The 23,713-nt window shown below is 37.4% G+C and overlaps 3 protein-coding genes across 6 annotated transcripts in view; all 3 read right to left on the reverse strand.

Annotated features, from left to right (window-relative positions):
* stab2 (stabilin 2) overlaps positions 1 to 5,373 on the reverse strand; it is a 30,231-nt gene extending 24,858 nt beyond the window's left edge. For all 3 annotated transcript variants that reach the window (XM_052580987.1, XM_052580980.1, XM_052580971.1), the window contains exons 1-11: positions 5,207 to 5,373; positions 4,525 to 4,652; positions 4,192 to 4,298; positions 1,990 to 2,075; positions 1,836 to 1,902; positions 1,644 to 1,739; positions 1,438 to 1,560; positions 1,023 to 1,219; positions 795 to 922; positions 579 to 712; positions 286 to 368 (exon numbers count right to left, since the gene is read on the reverse strand). In XM_052580987.1, the coding sequence (XP_052436947.1) occupies positions 286 to 368; positions 579 to 712; positions 795 to 922; positions 1,023 to 1,219; positions 1,438 to 1,560; positions 1,644 to 1,739; positions 1,836 to 1,902; positions 1,990 to 2,075; positions 4,192 to 4,298; positions 4,525 to 4,652; positions 5,207 to 5,293 (1,236 nt within the window). In that variant the 5' untranslated portion in view covers positions 5,294 to 5,373. The remainder of the gene's footprint in view (positions 1 to 285; positions 369 to 578; positions 713 to 794; positions 923 to 1,022; positions 1,220 to 1,437; positions 1,561 to 1,643; positions 1,740 to 1,835; positions 1,903 to 1,989; positions 2,076 to 4,191; positions 4,299 to 4,524; positions 4,653 to 5,206) is intronic.
* Positions 5,374 to 9,101: 3,728 nt separating this feature from the next.
* LOC127976544 (protein Wnt-16-like) lies at positions 9,102 to 15,255 on the reverse strand. Of its 2 annotated transcripts, none has more exons than XM_052581021.1 (4): positions 14,120 to 15,255; positions 13,729 to 13,955; positions 11,817 to 12,103; positions 9,102 to 10,567 (listed from the first exon to the last, which is right to left on the reverse strand). In XM_052581021.1, the coding sequence occupies exons 1-4, from the start codon at positions 14,209 to 14,211 to the stop codon at positions 10,103 to 10,105; spliced, it is 1,071 nt and encodes a 356-aa protein (XP_052436981.1). In that variant the 5' UTR covers positions 14,212 to 15,255; the 3' UTR covers positions 9,102 to 10,102. The 2 variants fall into 2 exon arrangements, with proteins under 2 accessions (XP_052436981.1, XP_052436991.1); XM_052581031.1 differs by having other exon boundaries at positions 13,729 to 14,012.
* Positions 15,256 to 15,457: 202 nt separating this feature from the next.
* The window catches only part of LOC127976549 (cadherin-like and PC-esterase domain-containing protein 1), a 45,236-nt gene continuing 36,980 nt past the window's right edge, over positions 15,458 to 23,713 (reverse strand). The window contains exons 15-21 of the mRNA XM_052581047.1: positions 23,561 to 23,678; positions 22,460 to 22,596; positions 19,529 to 19,749; positions 18,236 to 18,337; positions 17,953 to 18,040; positions 17,685 to 17,831; positions 15,458 to 16,881 (exon numbers count right to left, since the gene is read on the reverse strand). Coding sequence (XP_052437007.1) covers positions 16,648 to 16,881; positions 17,685 to 17,831; positions 17,953 to 18,040; positions 18,236 to 18,337; positions 19,529 to 19,749; positions 22,460 to 22,596; positions 23,561 to 23,678 — 1,047 coding nt within the window. The 3' untranslated portion in view covers positions 15,458 to 16,647. The remainder of the gene's footprint in view (positions 16,882 to 17,684; positions 17,832 to 17,952; positions 18,041 to 18,235; positions 18,338 to 19,528; positions 19,750 to 22,459; positions 22,597 to 23,560; positions 23,679 to 23,713) is intronic.

The raw sequence follows: 23,713 nt of genomic DNA on the forward strand, positions 1-23,713 counted from the left end.
AATGATGCTGAAAATTCAGCTTTGCATTATAGGAATAGCACTTAATATATTTAAATAGAAAACAGTTTCTCAATACACTGTATTTCACAATAATTATAATTACAACAATATAATAAAATGATAAGAAATACCAGTTTGGAATATCAAGCAGAAGTTGTAGCTATAAATAACTGGACGCCTCACACATTCAAGTTAGAAATGGCTGCATCCGTTCCTACATTAAAAAAGGTGGATATGATCTATGTATCATACTGTATGTTGGTGTGTCTGTGTTTTCTAACTCACAGATGTGCCCTTAAAAGCCTTGTTCACTGGTACAAACACTGTAAACGGTCCAAGGGAGGTCAAAGGCCATGACATGAGATGATCTGAAACAGCAGAAATAAAATTAGCACAACACTGTATGTGACTACTGTCTCTATTTTATGTATTATTAGGAACTCTGACATGTTAAAGTCAACACCTAAATTAAAAAAAAAAAAAAAAAAAAAATCATCTACCTTAGAAAATGATGAAAATCCAATAATAATAATAATGATTAAAAATGACTGGGATTGGTTTGCCAGCAAGTCACTCACTGAACAGTGTAATGGCACTCGAGAGCTGACCCGTCCACTCTCCTCCTGGCTTTGAATTTAAGTCCTGCAGCTGCTGAATTATGTTCCCAAAGCATATTTTTCCATTTCCAATGTAACCTTCACGGCACTTACAGCTGAAATGTTTGAAATTGAAAGTATCTTTTGAATATGTGGGGGAAAAAACAACAACAAAACAATTGAGAATTTGCCACTTACTCGGCTGTTCCTGGTTCCACTGTGGCACAGGTGGCATATTTATGGCAGGAGTCTGGTTTGCACACATCTTTTACACTGCACTTTCCTTCAACAAGCCTCTCAAATCCCTCCAAACACTCACAGTGAGACTGTGTAAAATTCAGAAGATGTCAAACCGTGATCAAAGCAATCGGTGCATTCATGTTGCTCAGAAAGGTGCAAAGTGTTTTAAAGTGTTTACAAACACACCTTTCCAGGACCATCATACACACAGCGTGTAGAGCCAGAATTGCAGTTGCCCAGGTTGGTCTGGCAAGGGTCGATGGGCATGCAGACACGGCCATCTCCACTGTAGCCTTCTGTACATGTGCAGACATGCTGGTTCGGTCCTGTATGTGCACACACTGCGTTTGCGTGGCACACGCCTCTCAGGCAGGGGTTAATTGCTGCATAAACAGTGTAAACAGAACAAGAGCCTCCAGAAATGTCCAGATTTGACCAGTACAGTATACATTCCTATGCTGGTCTGAGATTGGTCAAAGTGTTAATTGCTGGTATGGTGGTAGTCTAACTGGTGCATCAGAATAACCATGCTAATGTTACCCAAACTTATTAAAGATTTAACAAACCTTCCTACCATTAGCAGTGTAAGTGCAGTACTCACATGTACACTGGGTTCCATCACCTTGATAACCAGGTTTGCACATGCACAGAAGCTGCCCCGTAGACATGTCCTCAAAACAACGAGAATTCGGCCCACACCGCAAAGCAGCACATGCTGGGAGCTCTGAAGAGAAAAAAAACACACTCACTCTCATGCTGCTTCAATGTCACATGTATCACACACACAGAAATACTCCAGGGTCTTACCTCGATCGCAGTCTATGCCAGTATACCCAGACAGACATGTGCACTGTCCCGTGCCCTTCACACCGCTGTCACATATGCCGTTCTTGCAACTACACACTGAAGAGCACATGCAGCAGTTAGAGCACAGTACCGACACTAACAAAACACAAATCAATCAATAAAGCTGTGCAGAAAACAAAAAGTCACTCTAACCGTTACTGCACGTGGGTCCATATAAGTTTGCTTTACAATCCTCACAAGCTGTTCCCTTAAAACCTGGCTGCAAAAAAAGTCCAAAAAGTCTCATTGTATGCTCAGTAATGGTATGTTTGATTCAGACAGAAGAAGAGAAGTAAAGGAAACTTACTGCACATGAGCAAGTCCCATTGCCTGTTATACCATCCGAGCAGACTCCATTATTGCCACAGGGCTTCGCTGCTGATCCTGGACATTCTATTGACAAAATTAAAGGAATAAACCTTGTCAAATAGTTTGTTTCAATCAGATTTGGAGACATCAGTCACACATTTGACTAGGGAATGGTTCTAGCAACACAAGGTCATAGGTTTGAATCCCAGGTAATGCATGAATTTAACCCTCATTTTGGAGAGGGTTTTCTTCTTGCACACTTAAACTTATAGACTTTGCTCACCACTCTTCCAAAAAAAGTAAAAAATGGCCAGCTTACAAAAAATTTGCTTTTAAATCTCTAAGTATTGGATATTGAAAGATTTAAAAGCAATTACATACCAAGCCTATACAGTATATACCAGCACCTTCAAAGTAACATGAGATTTAATTGATGTAAATGTGCAACGTACAAAATGTACTTTGTTTTACATTTAGCTAAGGCAAGGTCAGTAAGATTGGGTGAGAGAGACGTGAGGGCAGATACTTTTCTGTTTAGTTTGAGTAAGACGGATCTGAGGTCACGGTTTTCTAGGACTGATCTTTGGTCAGTGGGTTTGGGGATGTATGGTCTCTCCAACAGAGGATATGAGTTAGCAGAGTTTCTCTGTTCTTCAAACAGCCTCTCGTCTGTTGCACTGACCCGCACTCATCCTTTCCTTCCCACCATTGTTGCCCTGGACATTTAGTCCTGACAAAATCCCTTCATCGAGATCAGATCCTTCCCGGCAACTCAGAAATACACACACATCGGCCACAGACGTGTGACGACAAATAAAAGCTCCACTTGCAGAATATGCAGACCGTTAGTCAGGTGCAGGCTCACTTTCGGCACTTTCTTCACATTTTCTGCACTTACTAAGCAGGAAAGTTTTGTGCAAATGGGTAGAATACTAATCTTTTAAAGTTTAAAACGGTGTCTTTAAATCCCAAAAAATAAATAAAAATGCTACATGTTGCTCTATACAAATCACAATTTTGGACAATCTAGTTCTGAATTTCCTCCCATAATGCTTCACTAAGCTTCCATAATGCTGACACGTCTCAGACACAAAGTTCAAATCATTTAACTCTTGAGGAACAATGCAGGAAGTTCTGCTGATAAGAGACCAAAGAAACCAATACAATACACGGCAACGTATAAAGTGTTTGACTCAGCAAACTCATAGTGGGATCTGTTTGAGTGCTGACAAACAGAGGAAATACTGGAAATGAGACCTCCACAGCGTGTTGGTCAGCAAATTCCAGTGGCACAGAGGCAGAGACCTGTCATATCCCTCTCAGAGGGAAGGAAGTACACAAATCCCTTGTTCCACAGCAGTTTAAAACTTCCTCTCATAGTGTGTGACAAGACATACGATAATATGTCAGCTCTATATTGGACATACAGCTCCCACAGGAAAAACAACTGTGAAAAACAACACATTCGTGGTCTCATAATCACATAAAATCGTAAAAATGGAAACAGAAAGGATAAAGTGCGCCTCCCAAATATTGACAGCTGTGGAAGGTCACTATCATGCATGCAGGATTTACATCCGTAGTCAAAAAAAGAATGCGAATGGAATTACTATCATGATTTGAAAGCTTATCGGAATCAAATTAGAATTCCAATAAGAATCACATAAGATCCTGCTGGATAAACTAGAATTCCTACATCCTAGTTTATTTCTTCCGGAAGTTCAGCTTATCCAGATAAAATTTTATTTTTAGAGGGTATATACTTTTGTTGGTAGTTATATTTTGAAAAATTATGAATAATCGTCATAAAAACTATGAATTATGACAGAAATTCTATTTCCATTCCTTTAGGATCTTTTAGAATGATATTAATAGCTGTGTTTTTAAACTTCTTTTCCCAGGAGGAACCATGCTTCCCCTTGTTTGTGTTTCAGTCTTGTTAGTGGTCGCATCAGGATAGTTCCTGTCCGACTCTTCCGTTCAAAATATTCCCTCAGTGCATCTTCCCTCACAGAATGGCGGAAATACCAAATTCCATTTAGAATGTGAACAAATCTGATAAGAACACAACAATCGCTGTTAGGCCACTTGCATCTGGTTTAAGAGATCACTGATGGCATAGGTCTTCTATGGAACAGGATTTAAACAGAATTATACACAAACAACCACAGAATTCTTCTTCAATGACCAGAAAACTCACCAATGCAGTCATTGCCCCAGTAACCTGGACAGCACTTGGGCTCCACCGTGTCTTTGAAACACTCGAAGGAACAGCCCGAGACAGACAAAGCTAATGTGATGTGATACCTAAACACACATTGAGAGATTATTGTATACCGACTGTCTCTGTATTTTGCTTATGCACAAAGAAAATTCCTCATCTTGTCACAAAAGCTGTTAATGACCTGTTAACCTGTTTTGTGAGATATAATAGTATGGTATTTCATTCTGAATAATTCAAAAAGCTTTTAAAACAAATTGTTATTGTCCATGTGGTCCCTATAATAGCAAAACCTTACAAACACACATTTACCTGCAGTCCTTTGCACTTTTCTCAGGCTGCCTCTTGATGTAGCCATCGGGACATTTAACTAAAGGTGTCAAAGAGCAGGAATGACACCTTGATTTAGTCACCACCTGGATGTTCTGATCACATCGGTTCTGGCCAAATACAAACACACATTACATATTGACTGATTTTCCAAGGAGATTTACCTGATTCGTTCATGACCTTCATTGCTGAACAATAACACTCTCAGGATTATTTTATGCGGCATTCCCCTGTGCATGTCAGACGATACTAAAGAATTGCGTGCATAATGTCTCTTAAAGTGCTACATTTTCCACATTTTTCAACTGCAACCGCAGAAATGTAAACATTCTCGAGCAAAATACAGAGAAAATATCCCTGGGAATGGATATGGACATTAATATCAAAGAGAACCGCATGTTTTTGTTTTAGGCTGACAAAGTATGTAAAGAGGAAACAAAAGTAGAGCAAGTTTTAATTTGAGACTGAGTTCAACTGATTACACTTGGAAAGCTTATGTGTCAGTGCAAGAAAACTAAATCAAACTGCTTTCTCTATTAATTCTACTCTACTAACATGTTAAATCATGTTTTATCTTGCAGTATAACTGTTAAAATCAATATAATGTCACTTATAAACACCCACATTACTTGTCATGTTGCATGAGTGTTTCTGTGAGTCTCACCTGTGATGGTGCACCAGCTGTACAGAGTATCTCAGTCCCCAGCAGTAGGATCAGACCTCCACAGATTGAGTTTAAGATGAGCTTCATGGTAATTCTACTTTCAGTTTCTCTCTCGCACTCTTTCTGGCTCTCTGAGGTCCTTCACCAGACTGTGGCCACACAGGTTTGCCTTCAGGCTTTTCAACAGTTCCTCCCTCTCTTCTTCCTGTACCGCAACATCATGAGAGTTGACACCTTCCCCTGAAATTTCAGGAAAATGCATAAGTCCCTTTCAAATTACATATGCAGTTATCACTTTTTCATAAACATACCAGAGAAACCCATTAAATAGAGAAAATAATTATGCTTGGTGTTGTGTTGAGACCCAATAGCACTGTAAAATAAATAAAACATTTATATTTTTATTTTTTAGCACAAGTAATATTTAAGTTTACCTTTAATGGTTAAATGGTTTATTTTTAAAATAATTTTTTTCTTGTTTTAAGAATGATGTTCTAACACAGTCCAGATGAATTTAGTTTAAAAGCCAGAAAAAAAGAAGAAGAATGAAAAAAAAAATGCCAATAGAGAAATTTTAGTTTGATTTTGCAACTCCTTTTTTCTCATTTGAAAGATGCTGACATATTTTTACTGGAAAACCAGAAAAAAATGCTGATTAATGACTAATGAAAAATTATTTTTTCAGCGTGGCAATGAGATCATTATGGAAGCGTGTTTGCACTATGGAATAAAAATCCAAAAAATGAAAAAATAAGAAAGATAATTGTGAGTTTTTTCTCCCAATTATGAGTTTATGTATCAAAATTTTAACTTTTGTTCATGATTGTGAATTTATAACTCACCATTTGAATTGTTCTTCTCAGAATTGAGAGATTACATTCTGATTATATCTTGCAATTCAGATTTTTTTTTCTACAAAAAGTCAGAATTGTGATACATAAATTTTGTGATAAAAAAAATAGAATTGTGAGATAAAGTCACAATAACCTGTTATGTTTTTTCGTGGCATAAACAAGCTTAAATAGATATCGGTGCCATCAAGGAGAGATGTGAAGAAAAATCCTGATTTCTTTGCCATTGATGCAACACGTTTACGATTATGAAGACCAATCAACAAATATTTTGCTGAATAGTGCCGGTGCAATGCAGCTAGAAAGCTGGGAAGAAGCTGGTCAGTTTCCAGGAGTGATGAAGCTGGTGTGTGTATGTGTTCTGAATAAACAGAGCTCAAGGCAGAAGAATCACAGGATGTCCTCACTCATAAATAAGCCAAGTGGTCAGGTGAAGATACCCTGTCACACACACACTTCCTGTATGTCTTGCTGCATCATGACTTTCCTTTCATAGTTCCAGAACTTTCATACTAAGGAATTCCTTGTAGACCACATGTGTGTGTGTGTGTGTGTGTGTGTAATATATATGTGCCTATGAGGTGGTTAGTATGTTTTATAATCATGAGAGTGCATAAACACTGTTGTTTTTCCCCAACTGCTTAGGAAAACAAATGAAAAACTTCATGACCACTGCTCAACTGGCGTTTTTACATGCCAAAACCTATTTGAAATGGTTCTCTGAAATCTGCTCTGAACGGAATCCCAACCAGCTGTAAAAAATCAAACACGTATTTATCCCATTTAAACTATAATTTACACGCCAACCACAAGAACACAATGTACTTTACAATATACTAACGTATGTGGGTCTACTCACCAGAAGATTCCTGTAATTGACATTTATACATGGCTTGGAGTTTTGAAAGAGATTTCTTAGGACACTTTTCATGTACATATGCATATTTCACACTCGTCTGCTTTGCAATTCTTAAACTGACCTTGACCAAATTCCAGTTGACCAAACACAGGGATGTTCTGATTTCCATTTTTTTGTTGTTGTTGTTGTTGTTATTTCCACATTTGCTTTGTGTTGGTTGTGCAACAATTTTTGCGTTATATACACATACTTTAAATGATCGATGCACAATCAATCGCTGATGTGTTATGTGTTAAAATTAACACACACACACACACACACACACACACATATATATATATAAACAATAACACATATTTGAACTTCAAGGCAAATTGTACACTAACCTAAAAAGAAATGGAGCACAATATAGGAATACAGCTACTAAGCTGAATTTTACTTACTAAAAGTATACACTATCAATCAAGAGGCAGAAGGAATTGTGTGCAACAGGTTTAATTAAGAGGTCTTAATACATTAGGTTTTATAAGATTAAAATTATCCTACGTAAAACTCTTTTTGGGTTTACTTGATTTATGTGGTCTTCTCTGGCAAGACTCTGTGACTCCACCAGAGGGAGGCAGATCCCATCATGTCACTGACGGATGGAATCATTCTGTTCATATTCCCCCATATGTATGACAAGAAAAGTCAGTCCAGTTTATATAGGATCAGAACGAATCTCAACTGTAGGACGAATTGTTTAAAAAAATATTTCATAGCAATATGGTGAGAGATCGTAAGAAAGAACCAAAGAAAACATACAGAATGAATTAAGGCAGAACGAGCACTAAGACGTGTGTTGAATCTTAACATTGGCTCTTCAGCAGTTGTGGGAATCTTTGACATTTAAGCAACAGTTATTGGCAGGAAAACAGTGCTGCCAATCCAAACCATCTTACGCCTTAACCAACACAACCAGACAGAGCCACGAGCCCCTACAGACTTCTGGGAAGGCGTACAGAGCATGGCACCACTCATAGAGCATGCAGGGATGAGCCATTGAAAAAAAAACGTGATTCTTGGCTTCAAATCTAATACTGTGTTTGGATGAACATAACTGATCATTCATACTGAGACAAAAGATGAATGATGATCGGGATGGGCGATGACCCTAGTCTCCAAAGGCCAGCGTGGATCAAATGAACATCCAAAACACATTGTGCTTGTGTGCATGCGGTCGCACCACCCACTGTGATGCATTAAAAGTCTCGACTCAATCACGCACACTCAGAAAAACTGATCAAAAAAAAAAAAAAAAAAAAAAAAACTTTTTCCTCACCAAACTACACTTCCAGAACATTAAAAAAGAATAATAAAATGTTACAGCTCATTAGCAATGATGGAACAAAACCTGAAAAGGTAATATTGCAGTACAGCAGATTTGACAAATCATCTAATTTCACATGTGATTTAACCATTAAACACATACTACAGAGAAACAGAGGGTTGAAAGAAGGCACTGAGGAAACCAAGAGGCTGGCAGCCACCTGAGCTGTTGGCTACGTCTGAGAAAACAGATGTGTCCACGTGGACTCCTTTTGCCTGCATATCTGCCCTGGATGGGTTGGCACCAGGTTTCCAGGGCTGAAGAGCTGAGCGCTGCTCTTAAAAATCTTCCTGGAGGGTTGCAGTGATTAATGCAAGTCTTACTGCCCACAAGGTGCAGAATTGACCAAAATGGTCAAAATCACGTTTATTTCCAAGTACTGTATGTATACATGTACAAGGAATTTGTCTTGGTAAATTAGGGCTTGACAAAGACAAAAGAAAAACAAAAATAAACAATAGAACAGTGGGATAAGCAATTTTAAAAGAAGACAAGTAAAAGCTATACGATAAAAGATGAGAAGGTTCTATTATCAAATCTCTTCTAAGGTGAAATTTTAGGTCAAAATGTCTCATTAACTAATAGCATGAATGTCTTCTGGAGGAACTAAAGAGTGAGAAAATGGCAATATTTCCAAAAGGGAATCATTTATTGAATAAAACTGGCTTGAGAGTCGGTCTGGAGAATAATCCGAATTATTTTATTTTTGTTCATGGACTGAAAAAAAGCTTGATGCAACTGCACTCAGCGGTAAATACAACCACATGAGAATGAACAAGCAGACATTCAGAGTGAAATCACGGAACGCAACGTGAGTGAGACTTTCCAACAACTTTAATAGAGTTCCCAGCATGTGTAAGAACTGACAGGAATTTCTCCTTCTGTCACTCTGATATGTTCTGCCATAAACCGTCACTGTCCTGTTGGCTGGAATGTGGCTACATAAAAGAGCCACTTGAATTAGCATTTAAGGGCTGTTTAAGAGAATGCAGCCATGGTATTTGGCACAACTCTGTTGCTTCTAGCAAAGCACTACTCTTTCAGAGATTTGAGAGGAACGGAATGAGACAAACATCAGTCACAAAAAAGACAATAACCATGATTCTTCATTTGAAATACTTAGATTGTAAATCATTAAAGCTGCTACTGCAGAACACATCCATTATCTACACTTTTGGATAATACGTGATTATGTGTTTAGGAGGGAAGGAACAAATGAAGAAACTTCACCAGTCACAAGCAGAAAGAATGTACAGGGTCTCTAAAAAACTTTATTTAAGATCAATTCAAATGAGGTTAAATTGCATAAGTCCTTTGTTCATAATTTAATATGTACATTTAAATCATGAAATAGAAAGCTACAATTGCAGAATACATCCTTAGGGAATTCGTTCTGTCTTTTTTTAAGGGATTCTCTTTTGCAACCTATAAAACATTGTATCAAAAATATCTTTTAAATTATCTATATAATTCCCACTATAATTCATCATTAACCGTATGACCCTTCAATTCAAACCCAAACAAAAGCATCTATTTACACTTTTTTTTTTTTGCTGTTCCCAGTATTTTACGTAGTTCCCTTTATGCTCCAGTTATATTCCACAGTCATTATATACAAAATGGCTTGATTTCCACTTGAAGCTCATGGTAAGAGTTATGCATATGGACTTAAAATGGATTATACAATTTCCCCCTGGTTTTGGATTGCCGGTTGCCGTGGATATTTTGTCAACAGGCTCGTTTGTATAGGCCCACCTGGGTTGAAAGTGCAAGGAAGGTCCACTTCCACTCACAAGACGACTCCCCAAGTAGTTGCTCTACTTGCAAGTGTGCATGTCGTTCATCGTCTCACAGCGGCGACAGCGAACGTAACAGCACCAGACGAACTTACACTCACAGCGCTCTACATGTCGTACCACGTGTGTGTTGTAGCCCCGCCCACAGCACAACAGGTTACAGCCGTCAGGCCCGGCTGAAGTTCTGTTACACCTGCGGCCCCTGGTGCCCATCACGCCCAAGCGCCGGTCCTCCAAACAGTAACTGGGCGATTTGTTGAAGAAGATTAACTCTTCTTTGCCAATAGGCATGTGGCGATGGTCTTTGTCCTTACGACGCACTTTACGCTTAGATCGGTCCACCACCTGAACGCTGTTTTCGTAGCGCTCCTTCAGGTAGGCGCCCACACGCGCGAATGCAGCCATTGTGCGCCAACAAGTTTTTACCGCACACGAACCCGACACACCGTGACAGCGGCAGTCTGTCAACATGGTTTTGGCCACTGCCTGTAGAGGAAGAGGATACGGAGATCATTATATTTCTGATCCATAACAGATAGAAGCTGGGAAAGCATCTTGTTATTCTAGAAAATGTATGCAGACATGTGAACTGTGATTTGAGCATTCCAACATTTTTGCAATTTGGACAGACTTCCTTGATTTCAGGCAAAAACGTCGTCGAGAGTTAACCTAGGTTCACAATAAACCACATTTCCAGGGACTATATAATTTTGGATAAAGCTTTTATATTCTCCCATCCCTTCATATTCTGCACCATGAAAGCAGAGTATTTTATTAGCTGACGACTTTCATGAAATAGGATCATTTGTTTGGGTGAAGGATTATGGGGGCCCTTCGCTGACTTGAGGAAAATTTTGTCTCGCTTAAACGCTCCTCTGTGGTTTCCAACCACTTTAGGGTTAGGGTCTCCAAACACTTACAAGTGTTCTTCAGTCAAAGCTGTGGAATTCGGTTCAAATCATTAGCTTCTCATGAATCAAGAACATGTGGGGAGATGTAACTCATTTGATCGACAAATTGCCAGAGCTGAAACAGCCCGTAACTATCTCTGTTCTTATTTTGATGCTTTGAAATGGTTTTTCTTGTCAACCAGAACGAGTCAAAGATTAATTTGCTGGAGAAAACTGTCATATTTTAAATAGTAATTGCATATTAGTAATAAAGTTATGCAAGTTAGTAGACTTGCTTAAAACCTTATAGTGACTGAGGAAACGGGAGATTAGACGGTTTATAAAGGAGGCTGTAAAATCACAAGAACTTGAATGTGTTATGAATGTTGCAGTAATGGACAGACATTTTCATGCCCATCACACTTTTCATATTTTCTTCTGTTAGAGTGAATTGGTGTCTATACAGGGAAACACTGAATTAAGAGTTATTTCTAGCTCTTTTGCTGTATTTTTTAAGCAGACAAGCACAATCATATGCAAACTGATGCTTTAGCTTCACATATCACTCAAGACATGAATGGAAAGGCAAAAAATATTAGCCATTTAAAGAAATGACATGTCAGTGTGATTTCAACTTTTTAAAAAATCACATTTAACTACTCATAATTCTTAAAGAGATTTAAAAAAAGATCAGATTGCATCATTTGCAATACTACATGGGATTGTAGTTTATGCTTTCATAATAAATCCCTGTTGGCAAAATGAAGGGAAAAAATGCAGAGGCTGTTGAAAAAGTGAGCAGTCACTAACTAGTACTTTAAAGATTTGAGTTGTTTGTCACCCACCTGTCTTCCAGCCTCGCTGTTATGTTGGTTCATAGTGAACAGGGTGTCCTCAACACGGGCTGATGTGTTTTTTACTGAATTTTCAACAAAGCGACGGCTGAAGGAAGTCCCAAAGCCAATGTCATCGGAGCACCCACCCCAGTGCCACCCCTCCGTGGGCGAACCGCTGCCCAACAGGCTCATGTCACACGAACACTCGGTCATATTTCCTGCACTGCAAGAGCGAGTGACTGCATGAACCAGGCCGGCAGCCATGACTGCGTAGATAAACGCTGTCTCTTTCGTCCCTTAAAAAACAAAAATTTAAGCAATTAGCCGTTGCAAGTTTAGTACTTAGAAATATTGAAACAACCAAAAATTAAGAGAATATAAGATTCACAGAAGGACATTTGTGATAAGGGTCTCAGGGCAGCAGTATCAGAGTCTGGGAATGTTATCAACATTCATACAGAGAAACACTGATATCAAACTATAAAATTTATTTTTTATTGTGAGAACAGATGAAGCAAAAATTCTTAACATCCTTTTAACACTTTTTAAGTGACCGTTTAATACATTAAGTAAATCGTTCTGTGCTTTTTAGAGTTTCTGATTAAATATTATTTACAATAAATATATACATTTAATTGCAGATCCTAATAAAAAAAAATAATCACTTTATGCAGATTAAGTTTTAAATGGGCATCTAGTGATGATCAATTAATGCATGTAGTTTCTATAAAGCGAACTGTAATAGCTTATATAAAATTACATTTAAATTATAAGACTCATTTTGATTAAATTTAGTTGATAATGTTTTAACTTTGATTTGACTTTGATTTCTCAAAAATATCTGCCTATTATTTTTTTTTCCTTTTTTCTCTTTGCTGTTACTTTCAAGAGAGGTGACCTAAACATTTAAAGCAAGAAGCCTAAATAACAGGAATAGAATAGAATAGAAGAATAAACAATTCAGTTTAATTTCTGAAAGTAAATCTAAATGGTGAATTTTTTTTTGTGCATAGACCCAATATTGAGATGCCTATAAAATTACTTTAAACCCTGGTTGTGGATGCATGAAATCAGACCTATATCAAATTATTGTACCCCTTGCATTAACTTGATTTTGGAATTGAACTGCTCTGGAAGAGAAACTTTTGGCAAATTTTAGGAATGGATTCACAAAAATCCAACAACAAGTTCTACCATTTCAGTTTTTCTCTTTGTTTTGCAATCACTCTAATCCTGCATGCATTACATTCAGAGCCAGATAAAGACCATAGCAAATTTAGCATAGAGATGGTTAACCCAAAACAGATGTCACAGCAGTTTCCAAATTCAAATCATCTTTTTCAGAAACATTTCAAATCAAAAGGGTCATTAAGGGGTCAAAAATAGGATTCACAGTCAATTAAGAAAAACATTTAGATTCTTAAAAAACAATTACAAAGTGATGATCTTTCAGTATATATTACAGAATACATACAAATTTTTTTCATGACAAGTAAAAATACCGATTATTTTTGTTGATGTGTCCAATAACCACATGCATATTTAAAATAATTCTTTTCTGCCTTTAGACATATTACCATAATTACTAAGGTGAAAATCCTATGATACTAATGCACACCAAATAAATAATTTAACCTTTTTATTTTCTTTGGTTTTCTTTGGTCATAATATCATTCTTTTGGTCATAATATCAAAATTCGCTAAATGACACTTAAAATTACATGAATTGATTTTATTTTTTCAATAAAAACTATTTGACAGTATTAGTACCATCTTAATATTTTGTGTCTCGTGATTATTTGATCGCGTTGGTCAAACTTTACTACTAACTTTCATTAAGAAAATTAATCAAAAATCAGGATTATTGAGTTAAAGCACATTCAAATTAAGCTTGTTTCAGTATGATACATTACATGCGTACCACTGGTGAGCTCGTAGCCGAACACGTTCGGGTCTCGTCGGGTCGAGCAGTTCCAGCGTTCGTGTTTGAACTGCGTTTGGCACTCGCTGATGCCCAGGCGCGCGCCCTCCTTAATGCTCGGCAAAAGGTGCGGTTTGCGCGCGCACAGCTCCTTCTGCTTGTGCGACAGGGGCAAATGCGCGCAACCCAACTTCTCGGGCACTCCAACAGATGTGATGCCCAACCACCTGTGATGCGGAGTAGTGTGACACAAATATCAGAAGAGGTTCTCCTCTCCTGTCGGCCTGGATTGAAATGCCATAACCAGGCCCGAGGAAAAGGAGACAATTTTCAAACATTTTTATTCAAACATTAATTGACAGTAAAACAACATAGCACTTATAATACTTACATCCAACTTCCCTGAGAGCAAAGAGGGCAAACTGTGAGCCACAGAAAGAATAAATGGTAAGCTGCATGTATGCCATAACCGGTTTTATCCATGTCCAATTCATTTAACAAGTCCCGAACTGTATGTTTGTACAAAGACGATTCATACCGGTCCACTGCATCTAATATCTAGCTTATGTAATCCACAAATGTCCCTTTTATGTATCCATTAAGTCGCAGGTACGAACAAAGGCGTCCAACCTCCAACAAGTCACCTTCCCCATCAGTACAAACTCAAATAGACACGAACAGTTATATGCTGCTGTTGGAAAACGCGCAACTAAAGGCTCTCCTGTGAAGCACTCCCACATAGTGATTGGTCGAACCTGTCATTAATATTCATAAGATGGACCGTTCTCAGCACTGATTGGACAAGCAGATCTTGGCTTGGAGGCCGGTGAGAGAGCACAAAGCGAGCGCGACTGATGAGCAGAAAGAATCAGGGTTCTTTCAACCTCACAAAATCTCTAGTGAGCTGCTGAAATGACTGTTAAGGATAAAAAGGACTTGAGTATCTAACGGAGCAGTTTTAACTTAGCGTTTAACGAATATTTTGAAACCAAGATTAAAATAAAATTCAGGACAATAGAGAAAGACGCTTAGAGAACATAAAACATTTTAAAGCAAAAAAAAAAAAAAAAAAATTGTTTAATTTATTCTAGCCTAGGCCACTTTAGCTCACACGGTGTTCACACTAAAGAATAACATTCAGAGACGTCGAATTTTATAAGATAACTGTAAAAAATGTAATACTTTTAAACGTCCGACATATTAAGTAACGTTAGGCGTTGTATATTAAATTTTACGGTAAAATTCGGGCGCAGTCTGCTGAAGATTGTGTTAGTGTGACATACTACAAACTGTTGCGAACGACAGAGTTAACTGTACAGTAAAAACTATGTTTTGTGATATGTAAACGTTTTATAAGCATTAATAAAGTGATACCAACTCGCTCCTCATCAACGTACCGCATGAAAAAGCTCGTTATGAAGAGCACGTGAGCAACTATTTGGTTTCATTTCGATCTAAAAGGGACCTCGATTTTGCTTATAAACTAGAAATAATGAAAAATGTTAAAAATCCCAAATGTATAAACTTAAAATGCAATGTTATAAATTATATATATATATATATATATATATATATATATATATATATATATATATATATATATATATATATATATATATATATATAAACTTAAATCTGTTTGCGTGAACACAGCATGTCAATAGAATTTGACACATGGTAGAATCAAACTAAATCTAAGACAAAAACATTTGATAACTACATCAAGCACTGAGTTTTAAATTATGAAAATATAAATTTTTAATTGTTCATGACAAGTGATATTCAATGTGATTGTTGGAATAATTTCATGCACAGGCGACACAGCATAGCTCTTCATAAACATCCAAATCACTGACTCTAAAATTCGGACATATCAAAAATAGAGTTATTCACGCACTGCAGAATATTTACAGGTCAACTCATAGTTTCATGTGAATTTGTTGCAGTTCAAGTGGAAACTGCGTTCGTGACCATTCTGAGCTCAGCTTAACAACTGGTGGGAAGATATATTTTATGGGATATTGCAAATAAATCCCACTAATTTTCTCTCTCCACAAGCCACTTCCTGTTAAACATAAATTATGGACAAATGTAACATCATGCATTCCAGCAATTTAGAGTAAACCCAGCAACAATATAAAAATGTTTACCATCAAAACAGTATAAATATCTTCTTTTTTGTAAACATCTTTTCTAACATTTTACACTGATTATTTATTAAAGACGCTGGAAAACACTGGTAGAAAAATAAATGTATGAGAAACATAAGACCATAATACTATAACATACAATATACTTCATAAGACCTTTGGCATAGAAAATACTTCATAAATACTTGTGAACCTGGCATGTGAAGGAAAGGCGGTGTAAAGCTAGACTTCAAAACTTCGCCCAAACTTCCACAAACTATACAATGTGAGGCAAGGTGAGATCAAAGGCACTCCGCAGCAGCCACGAAACATACTGGGAACGTTTTCAGCCCGTGGTTCAGCAGTAGCAGCATTGTGGAAAAGCGTTGTAGGAATGCTTTCGCAAGGCTGTTTGTAGGGACCGTGTGACCGTCTGTTATTTCTCTACAGTGTCGCACCGTAGCCAATTCCTGCCCTTAAGCCACAGCTGCCAAAGTCATTTTGGCAGGTCTTCAGGAGGTCCCCCCTCACACCCCTTATTCCATCTGGATCGCTGTATACAAAAACACATATGTGCAAACAGACACCTACCTAACTCGTCCTCCAATTTACCACTTTGACCCAGCATATGGTTCAAAGATTCATAGATCCAGACCATTCGGTGTGCATAGTTTAGCCCTTTTAAATTGATTTCTCAACACATATACATATTCACAGACACACACACACACACACCTGAAAAACACGAACAGGTAAGGGTCACCCGCCGCTAATTGTCTTTTTGTCACTGTTAGTGAATGGTCCCTTTGACGGCGTGATTCACACATATCCTGCTGAGAAGGATCTCAGAATACACCGCGTTCACTGGTCCCTTTACGTGGTAGGACACGTCAGGTTGAGACGGCGGTTCCTCGTGCTCTTGAGGCCCCGTCTGTTCACTGGCCGGATTCCTGCTTTCTCCACCAACACTTAAGATCTTTAGCTTACTTTGGGAAGAAGCTGTGGGAAAGGGAAGCTTATAGACCTGCAAACAACAGACATATTTAGTGGTCACATCTGATTTCTTTTGAAGCTACTCAATTCTATTTTGCACAGGGACTATGAGATTTCAATCAAGCAAAGCAAATAACATTGCTTGTCTGTGTGTGGCTCTGTTCTCTGACATGGGACACATTTTTTAAATTAGGAATCTAACTCTTATCACATTTCGGTTTTATATCCTCTTAAATTGCCAATTCTTATTAGCTCCCTGCTCTACAAAAGACATAACGTTAAGAGCTTGTTTCTTCTGAACATTAGACAACAAAATTACATTGAAAAGTATAAAGAGTATATATATACACATAAAAAAAAAAACATGCAACTTCTTCTCTTAGCAAAAGACCAGGATGTTATGTATCACAGGGTCTAAATCTGCTGGCCTTTTTCCAGATCTACAGTGATATCAGTCCCATATGTGAGCTGGTTTGGCATTTTTACCACCACTTCACACACTTAGCAAGCTAATACATCTGTTCCCAACCTGCCTTTTATTGGCTAATAAAAACCCGCCTAATTGCTAATTACTCATTCACTGATCTGCCAGGCACTTTAAGGGTGAGATAAAAAAGGAATGGCTTCTCTTTTAAAAGATTTATGGGGCTGGAAGGCTGGAAAAGTGTTTCTAGCAGGATTTTTTTTTTCCAAATATATGAACAGTAGAACTGATTCAGTCACAAAAATGGACATGTGGATCTAAAAAAATATAAATAGCAAAAGTACATAAGTGAATAATTGTGTTAATTTTGTACAGTATCAATGAGAATCAAGTATGTTTTTGCTCTGTACCTCATGGAAATGGCAGGCACATCGTCCTTGCAGGAACTCCCTATAACGACCCATAGTGATACTGAGAGTGTCAATGACCTCATATCCAAGATGCTTGGCACTTTCCAGAATATTCTTGTTCACATTATACACTTCTTGCACTCCATTCTAGAACCAATGTAAGAAGACAAAAAGGCTGACAAAGTTTATAGATGTCAATAAATAAATGATAAAGTGAAAATGAAGAATAGCTGGTAAACAGACCAAACCCACAGATTTTGTTTCTTACCAGTGGAAGGGAGCGAATACCATCCACAGGCAGATGGAAACCCATTCCTAAAGACTTCACCACCACCCTAATTTTCTCAAGACCCTCTCTTGAAGATAAGTTAAAGAAATTATGTTAAACATACAAAGCCACTTAGAAAGATTCTTAAACTACATAAAACAAAACCAGCAACTTTAAAAAGGAAGAAAAGCCTTTGCCATTAGAACATTGCTCATTAAATTGTGGTTGAGTCAAGCTAATAATGAACAGGCTGGCTTTGTGTTGCATTTGGGAACATGTTTACCTCCCTAAAACCTGCTTAATGGTCCTCAAATGGTTCAGGTTCAGCCACTGCACCCCTCCAGTGACCAGCACCGTCTGAGGCGAGTTCTCCAGGGGTCGTGACCTGTCCCAGTGGAAGTGAAGAGAAGAGGTTAAAGATCAACAGCACATACTTAAGACATAATCAACAATCCATAGCATAAACTGTCCAATTATTTCAAGTAAAAAAGTGGAAATATGTACCAAAAATTACTGTACAAATTTTTTTAACCAAACAAAACTCTGCTTATTAATTTGATAAGTATGGGATTTTGTAATGTTTTGGAAAGAAGCCTCTTATGTTCACCAAGGCTTAAGTATTAAAGACAAAGTAATACTAAGACATATTATTGCGATGTAAAATATCTGATTTCCATTTAAAAAAATATTTTAAAATATAATTAATTCCTGTGATGGCAAAATGAATTTTCAGCATTTGTCAGCATCAAGAAATATTTGTTATTATTATCAATCTTGAAAAACAGTTGTTCTGCTATTTTTTTTATTTTTTTGTGAAGTTTTAAATGATTGTTTGATTAGTGAAGTTCAAAAGATCAACATTTATTTGAAACAGAAAGATTATACAAGTCTTTACTGGTATTTTTGAACAATTTAATGCATCACTTCTTAATAAATGTTATACTTTTTTTAATAACAATAAAAAAATAGATTTTACTAACTCCAAACTTTTAAATGGTAATGCCATTTTTAAGTGGTAGAGCATTGCGTTAACAAGCGAAAGGTTGGGGGTTCAATTCCCCGTGAACACACTGAATGCACTGGATAAAAGCATCTGCTAAATACAATTCAATTAAATTTTTAATTTAGTGCATATACATATTTCAACACTTAAAGCTCGGCCTCGACTCAGCTTTTTAATTTAATTTAGCGAAAACAAAATGCGTCAGATCATTCAAGCAGCTCCCCAAACACATGTCCTCAACAGATGTACACTACAACACACTCAGACACACACACACGATCACATCTGTGCAGCATATCCTACCCCTCTGCCCACATCAGTAGCTGTGTGAGATCAACGGCGCGCTGAGCCAGCAGTGGTTACCATCCCTGCTGACATACTCTGATCTGACACACGGCCTCCCAACCACACGCAGCCCACATCCCACCATCAAACACACTGCCAGAGTCATTTAGTGTGTTAACAAGGCCTTTGCCACTTTAGACCGACACCAAACCCGCACATTCACAGCTTAATGGGTGTAATCAACAGCCACATGGAGACAAACATCATCCAACATGCACATACACAGACCTTTCTAGAAGCTGCTGCAGAGCTCTTTGGAAAGTGGGTCTCTGGGCCTTCGGCAGCCAGAATTGTGGGTAGTAGGAGTAGCTGGCAATGGTTCTGCCCTGATTCAGGTTGTGGTAGACGATGGTGTCGTGGGCCTTGTCCCAGTCCTCCAGAGTAGTGTTAACCCTCTCCATCAGGTAGAACATCATCCCTCGATTGGTGGAGTCACCGATAAACAGGACCTGAGGGAAAACATGCGTTTACAGTATGTTAGATGGTGTGAGACTAAAACAGGTTAAATCAATTCCTGGACTGGTTTCTTAAACCCATTCTTGTCAAGTCCAGAATTATATGCACAATAGACACAATCATTAATTTAAAAGACACAATCTATGTGTTTTACTAGATTTTATTCATGTTCTTGAACGGTACATGATATCAAAAAAAATTTTAAAACAAAATATCAATTTATTATTCAGCTGGTCACGTGACCTTAATGTGGCTGCCACCATAAAAGACCTACTTTTGCATAAAATAAAACTGCTTTTTCTAGGCCACTGATTTTAGTTACATCTCGTGTAATTGTGTATCATTTTAAACATTTGTCCATATTATTAACTTATATTCATTGTTAGTTCATGTTCTAATAAATAATATTAACAGATACAACTTTTGATTTTAATAATGTATTTGTAAATGTTAAAATTGATATTAAGGATAATCAATAGATTAATACATAAAATATATATTTCATTGTCAGTTCATGTGAACTTATGCAGTTAACTAATGTTCACAAATATTACGAATTACAAGCACTTTTATTATGAATACTGCATATTTAGAGTATAACTCTGTCATAAATCTTACAAATAAAAACAAAACAAAAAGAATGTAAAATATTATATAATGGATGTGGTACATACAGCATATGTATGTAGATTTTAAATCTGGACAGACTACAGATAACACAAACATGAGGAAATGAAATAACAATTGTGTCATTATAAGGGCGAAAGATACAACATGGCCTTTTCAGATCACAGTTGCCATGAAGCACTTCACAAGAGTGTGTGCGCGCTTTTGGCAGTGAAGCTGGCAGGAATGCCAGTCTGAATCACAAGATCTCCGAGAGCATGCATTGGCTGACACTGTGGTCTACAGACATGCTCACAAAATTAAGGACGCTTATTTTCAACAAGAAGAAGTCAGCAGTTGCTCCAAACCTAAAGTTCCAAAAATATATATTCCTATTTATTTTTTATCCTTGTTCAACTCTATTTTTATCTCAATAGCTGTACAACAATTCTTTAAAAATGTGTTTTGTACAGGAACTGTAACAGTATACAAGTATGGGAAGATAATGTGAACTCCATACAATACATAAGGCTGTCTCCAGACTGCAAAAATGGATTTAACATGAAACGAACTCATGCATATAATTCTAAACCTTGACAATCTAAAGCTCTTTTATTTGAAACAATCTTTCCTGAAGAGTTCTTCTTGTCCTGTTGAATGGGCTCGCAGTCAGAGGGCTGTGGTTTGTCTATAGCGAGAGCTCGGGCCCTTGTGTAATGTGGCCATTTGTTTGTGTCAGATCTGATCTTGCGAGTCTTAAATCGAGACAGGGTGGAAAGAGTCATGCTGTGAGGATGAGCGCTGAGGGAGCGTTTGAAACAGGAACAGACTGTAGGCTTGGCACACACAGCTTTGAAAACCCCTGCTGGGCTTTAAGCATTAATTTAAAAAACAACCCAAAACACAGGAGGTGTGCAGATCACACATCAAGAAAAAAATTACAATAAATCAATCTGACACCAAACACAGGAGAGTATACGTTTTCTTCTTCAGAACCTTTCCCCCATTCTTTCTTTAGGAATTTACACTATACCTATGTTTACATTTATAAAAGCAGCAGTGTAATTGAATCATGCAGCTACTGTGAGCTCAGCTGTAGATGAAGCTCAGCACCTGCTGTTAATCTCTGATAAACAGCTGCTCATTTGCTATTTGAGGTGCCTGCCTTTAATTTATTCCTCAGTACTGTATACACATATGGCAAAGCTGTCAGCTGCATACAGAAGAGCTGACGAAATGTATTTTTACATCAAATCCAGGAAAAACTGACTGCTGGAAACACTTTATAATAACTTACATTGATGATTTATTAAAATATTGAAGATTTAAACAAATTTATAGTGGCCTCAAAAAGTATTTACACTAACGTTTAAAGGTTTAGGGTCAGTAAGATTTATTATTATTTTGTTTTTAAGAAATTCATATTTTTATTAGGGCAAGGATGCATTCAATTGTCAAAAATGTCAGTAAATACATCTATAACATTACAAAAGATTTTTAATTTTAAAATCTTCCTTCTCAAAGAAAGTTGACAAAAATTTATCACAATCCCCAAATAATGATTAAGCACCAGAACTGTTTTCAACACTGATAATAAGAAAAAAATCACTATATTAGAATGGTTTCTGAAAGATCGTATCACACTGAAGACTGGAGTTATCACAGGGATAAGCTACTTTCTAAAATATCTTCAAATAGATTAAACATTGTAGTGATATTTCACAATTTTACTGTATTTTTGGAATGTATTTTGTTTAACAGTTATGATCTGTTAAGCATTGCATAAAATGTTTATTAAAGTTACTATGGTAAAATATGTATTATGCCATTTAAGTCATAAGATGATGATGCATACACTCAGAAAAATATAGGTACAAAAGCTCCTGCAGTCTCTAGGGCAGCACCTTTTCAATATGTACCATTTAGGCACTAATATGTACCTTTGAGGTACTAATATGCACCCCTTAGAAATAAATAAGGTACAACAGTATAACTTTTGAAAGGATACAGTCCCAGTGACAGGTTTTATACCTTCTTGCTGACAATACAGGGTAACCAAGCACTGATATCATTTTTAAAGTATTTGTGGTTCCTTACCTTCCGGCCCATCATGCAGGTTTTCAACTGAGGTTGGTCCAGCAAGGGGTGATAACAGCTGTCGGGCTGCCAGGCAACCTCTCTCCAATCGCAAGTCCTGTTGTCTGAACAGCTCAGGCATGGGACGACCCAACGACCTGACAGAGACAGCAAATAGTTTGTGTCTTTATAGTGCATTATACTAAATTTCCATGACAGCATCTACTCAAATTACAGCATTCACAGGTGATTCATAGTGGAGTGAATCTCTGAGAAGTAATGAAGTCTTATACAGCTGTATGTTAAAACTTGAATCAGGTGGGAAACTCCAGCTAGACATGATTACTTAATTGTGCCAGTTTCAGACAGTCTCTTACATGGCGTAATATTCTATTTGTGGCATATATACATATTTTTGCCATTAATCTGTTCTTTTTAATTGGATCTTTTCTCTCACACACACACCGATAGACACACAAACATTGTTAACAGTTAATTAAAGTAGATTGCCACTGACTTTGATGTACTACCCTGCTGAGGAAGGCTTTTTTACCTTTGTAGCACTGACTGAACCGTCCTCTGAACCCTAACATGATGGTCTTAAATCTAAACAGCTGAACACACACTCACAGAACTGACACCTGCAGAGAAACAACTCACTCAGAAACCTGTTTGAAGTGATTAGATTCAGCCATAAAGTCAGCATGGAGGTCCTAACCTTATAATTGAGCAATGATTCAACTCAGGCAATGAATCAGTACGTTGTCACACTGTAAAAGCAGACACATAAATTACCAAACTCTGGAGTTCACTAGCACTTTTCCAGCCTCTAGTGGAGCGGCTAATAAACCGTGAATCTCATGCTAATATAGCCAAACACATGATGAACTACTTTGCAAATGAAATATATGGTTTAAGGGCCAACATCATCTTTCATCCAGGAGGAAAAATATGTGGAAAATGTATCATCTGTCCACAAAACAAAAAATCTGTAACAAAATCGGTTTGACTTACTACCTTGCATGCAAAAAAGAATGGGATTGTAAATCTTACAGCAAGTTTCAGATTCAAATTCCAGATACTTTACTACAAGCCCATGATCAAAACCTGGAGTAAACCTACCAGGTTCATCTCCTGAGAGGCAAGGCCGAGGTGAGGCCTGGGCCTCTTCTGAAGATCTCGTACCTGGAATGAGCTCCAAACCGCAGGGCTGATCTGGTCTGACCACCAGGCCACAGTCCTGCTCAGATACAGTGAAAATAGAAAAGAGAAACA

The sequence above is a fragment of the Carassius gibelio genome, chromosome A4, assembly GCF_023724105.1.
Source record: "Carassius gibelio isolate Cgi1373 ecotype wild population from Czech Republic chromosome A4, carGib1.2-hapl.c, whole genome shotgun sequence".
Classification (NCBI taxonomy): domain Eukaryota; kingdom Metazoa; phylum Chordata; class Actinopteri; order Cypriniformes; family Cyprinidae; genus Carassius; species Carassius gibelio.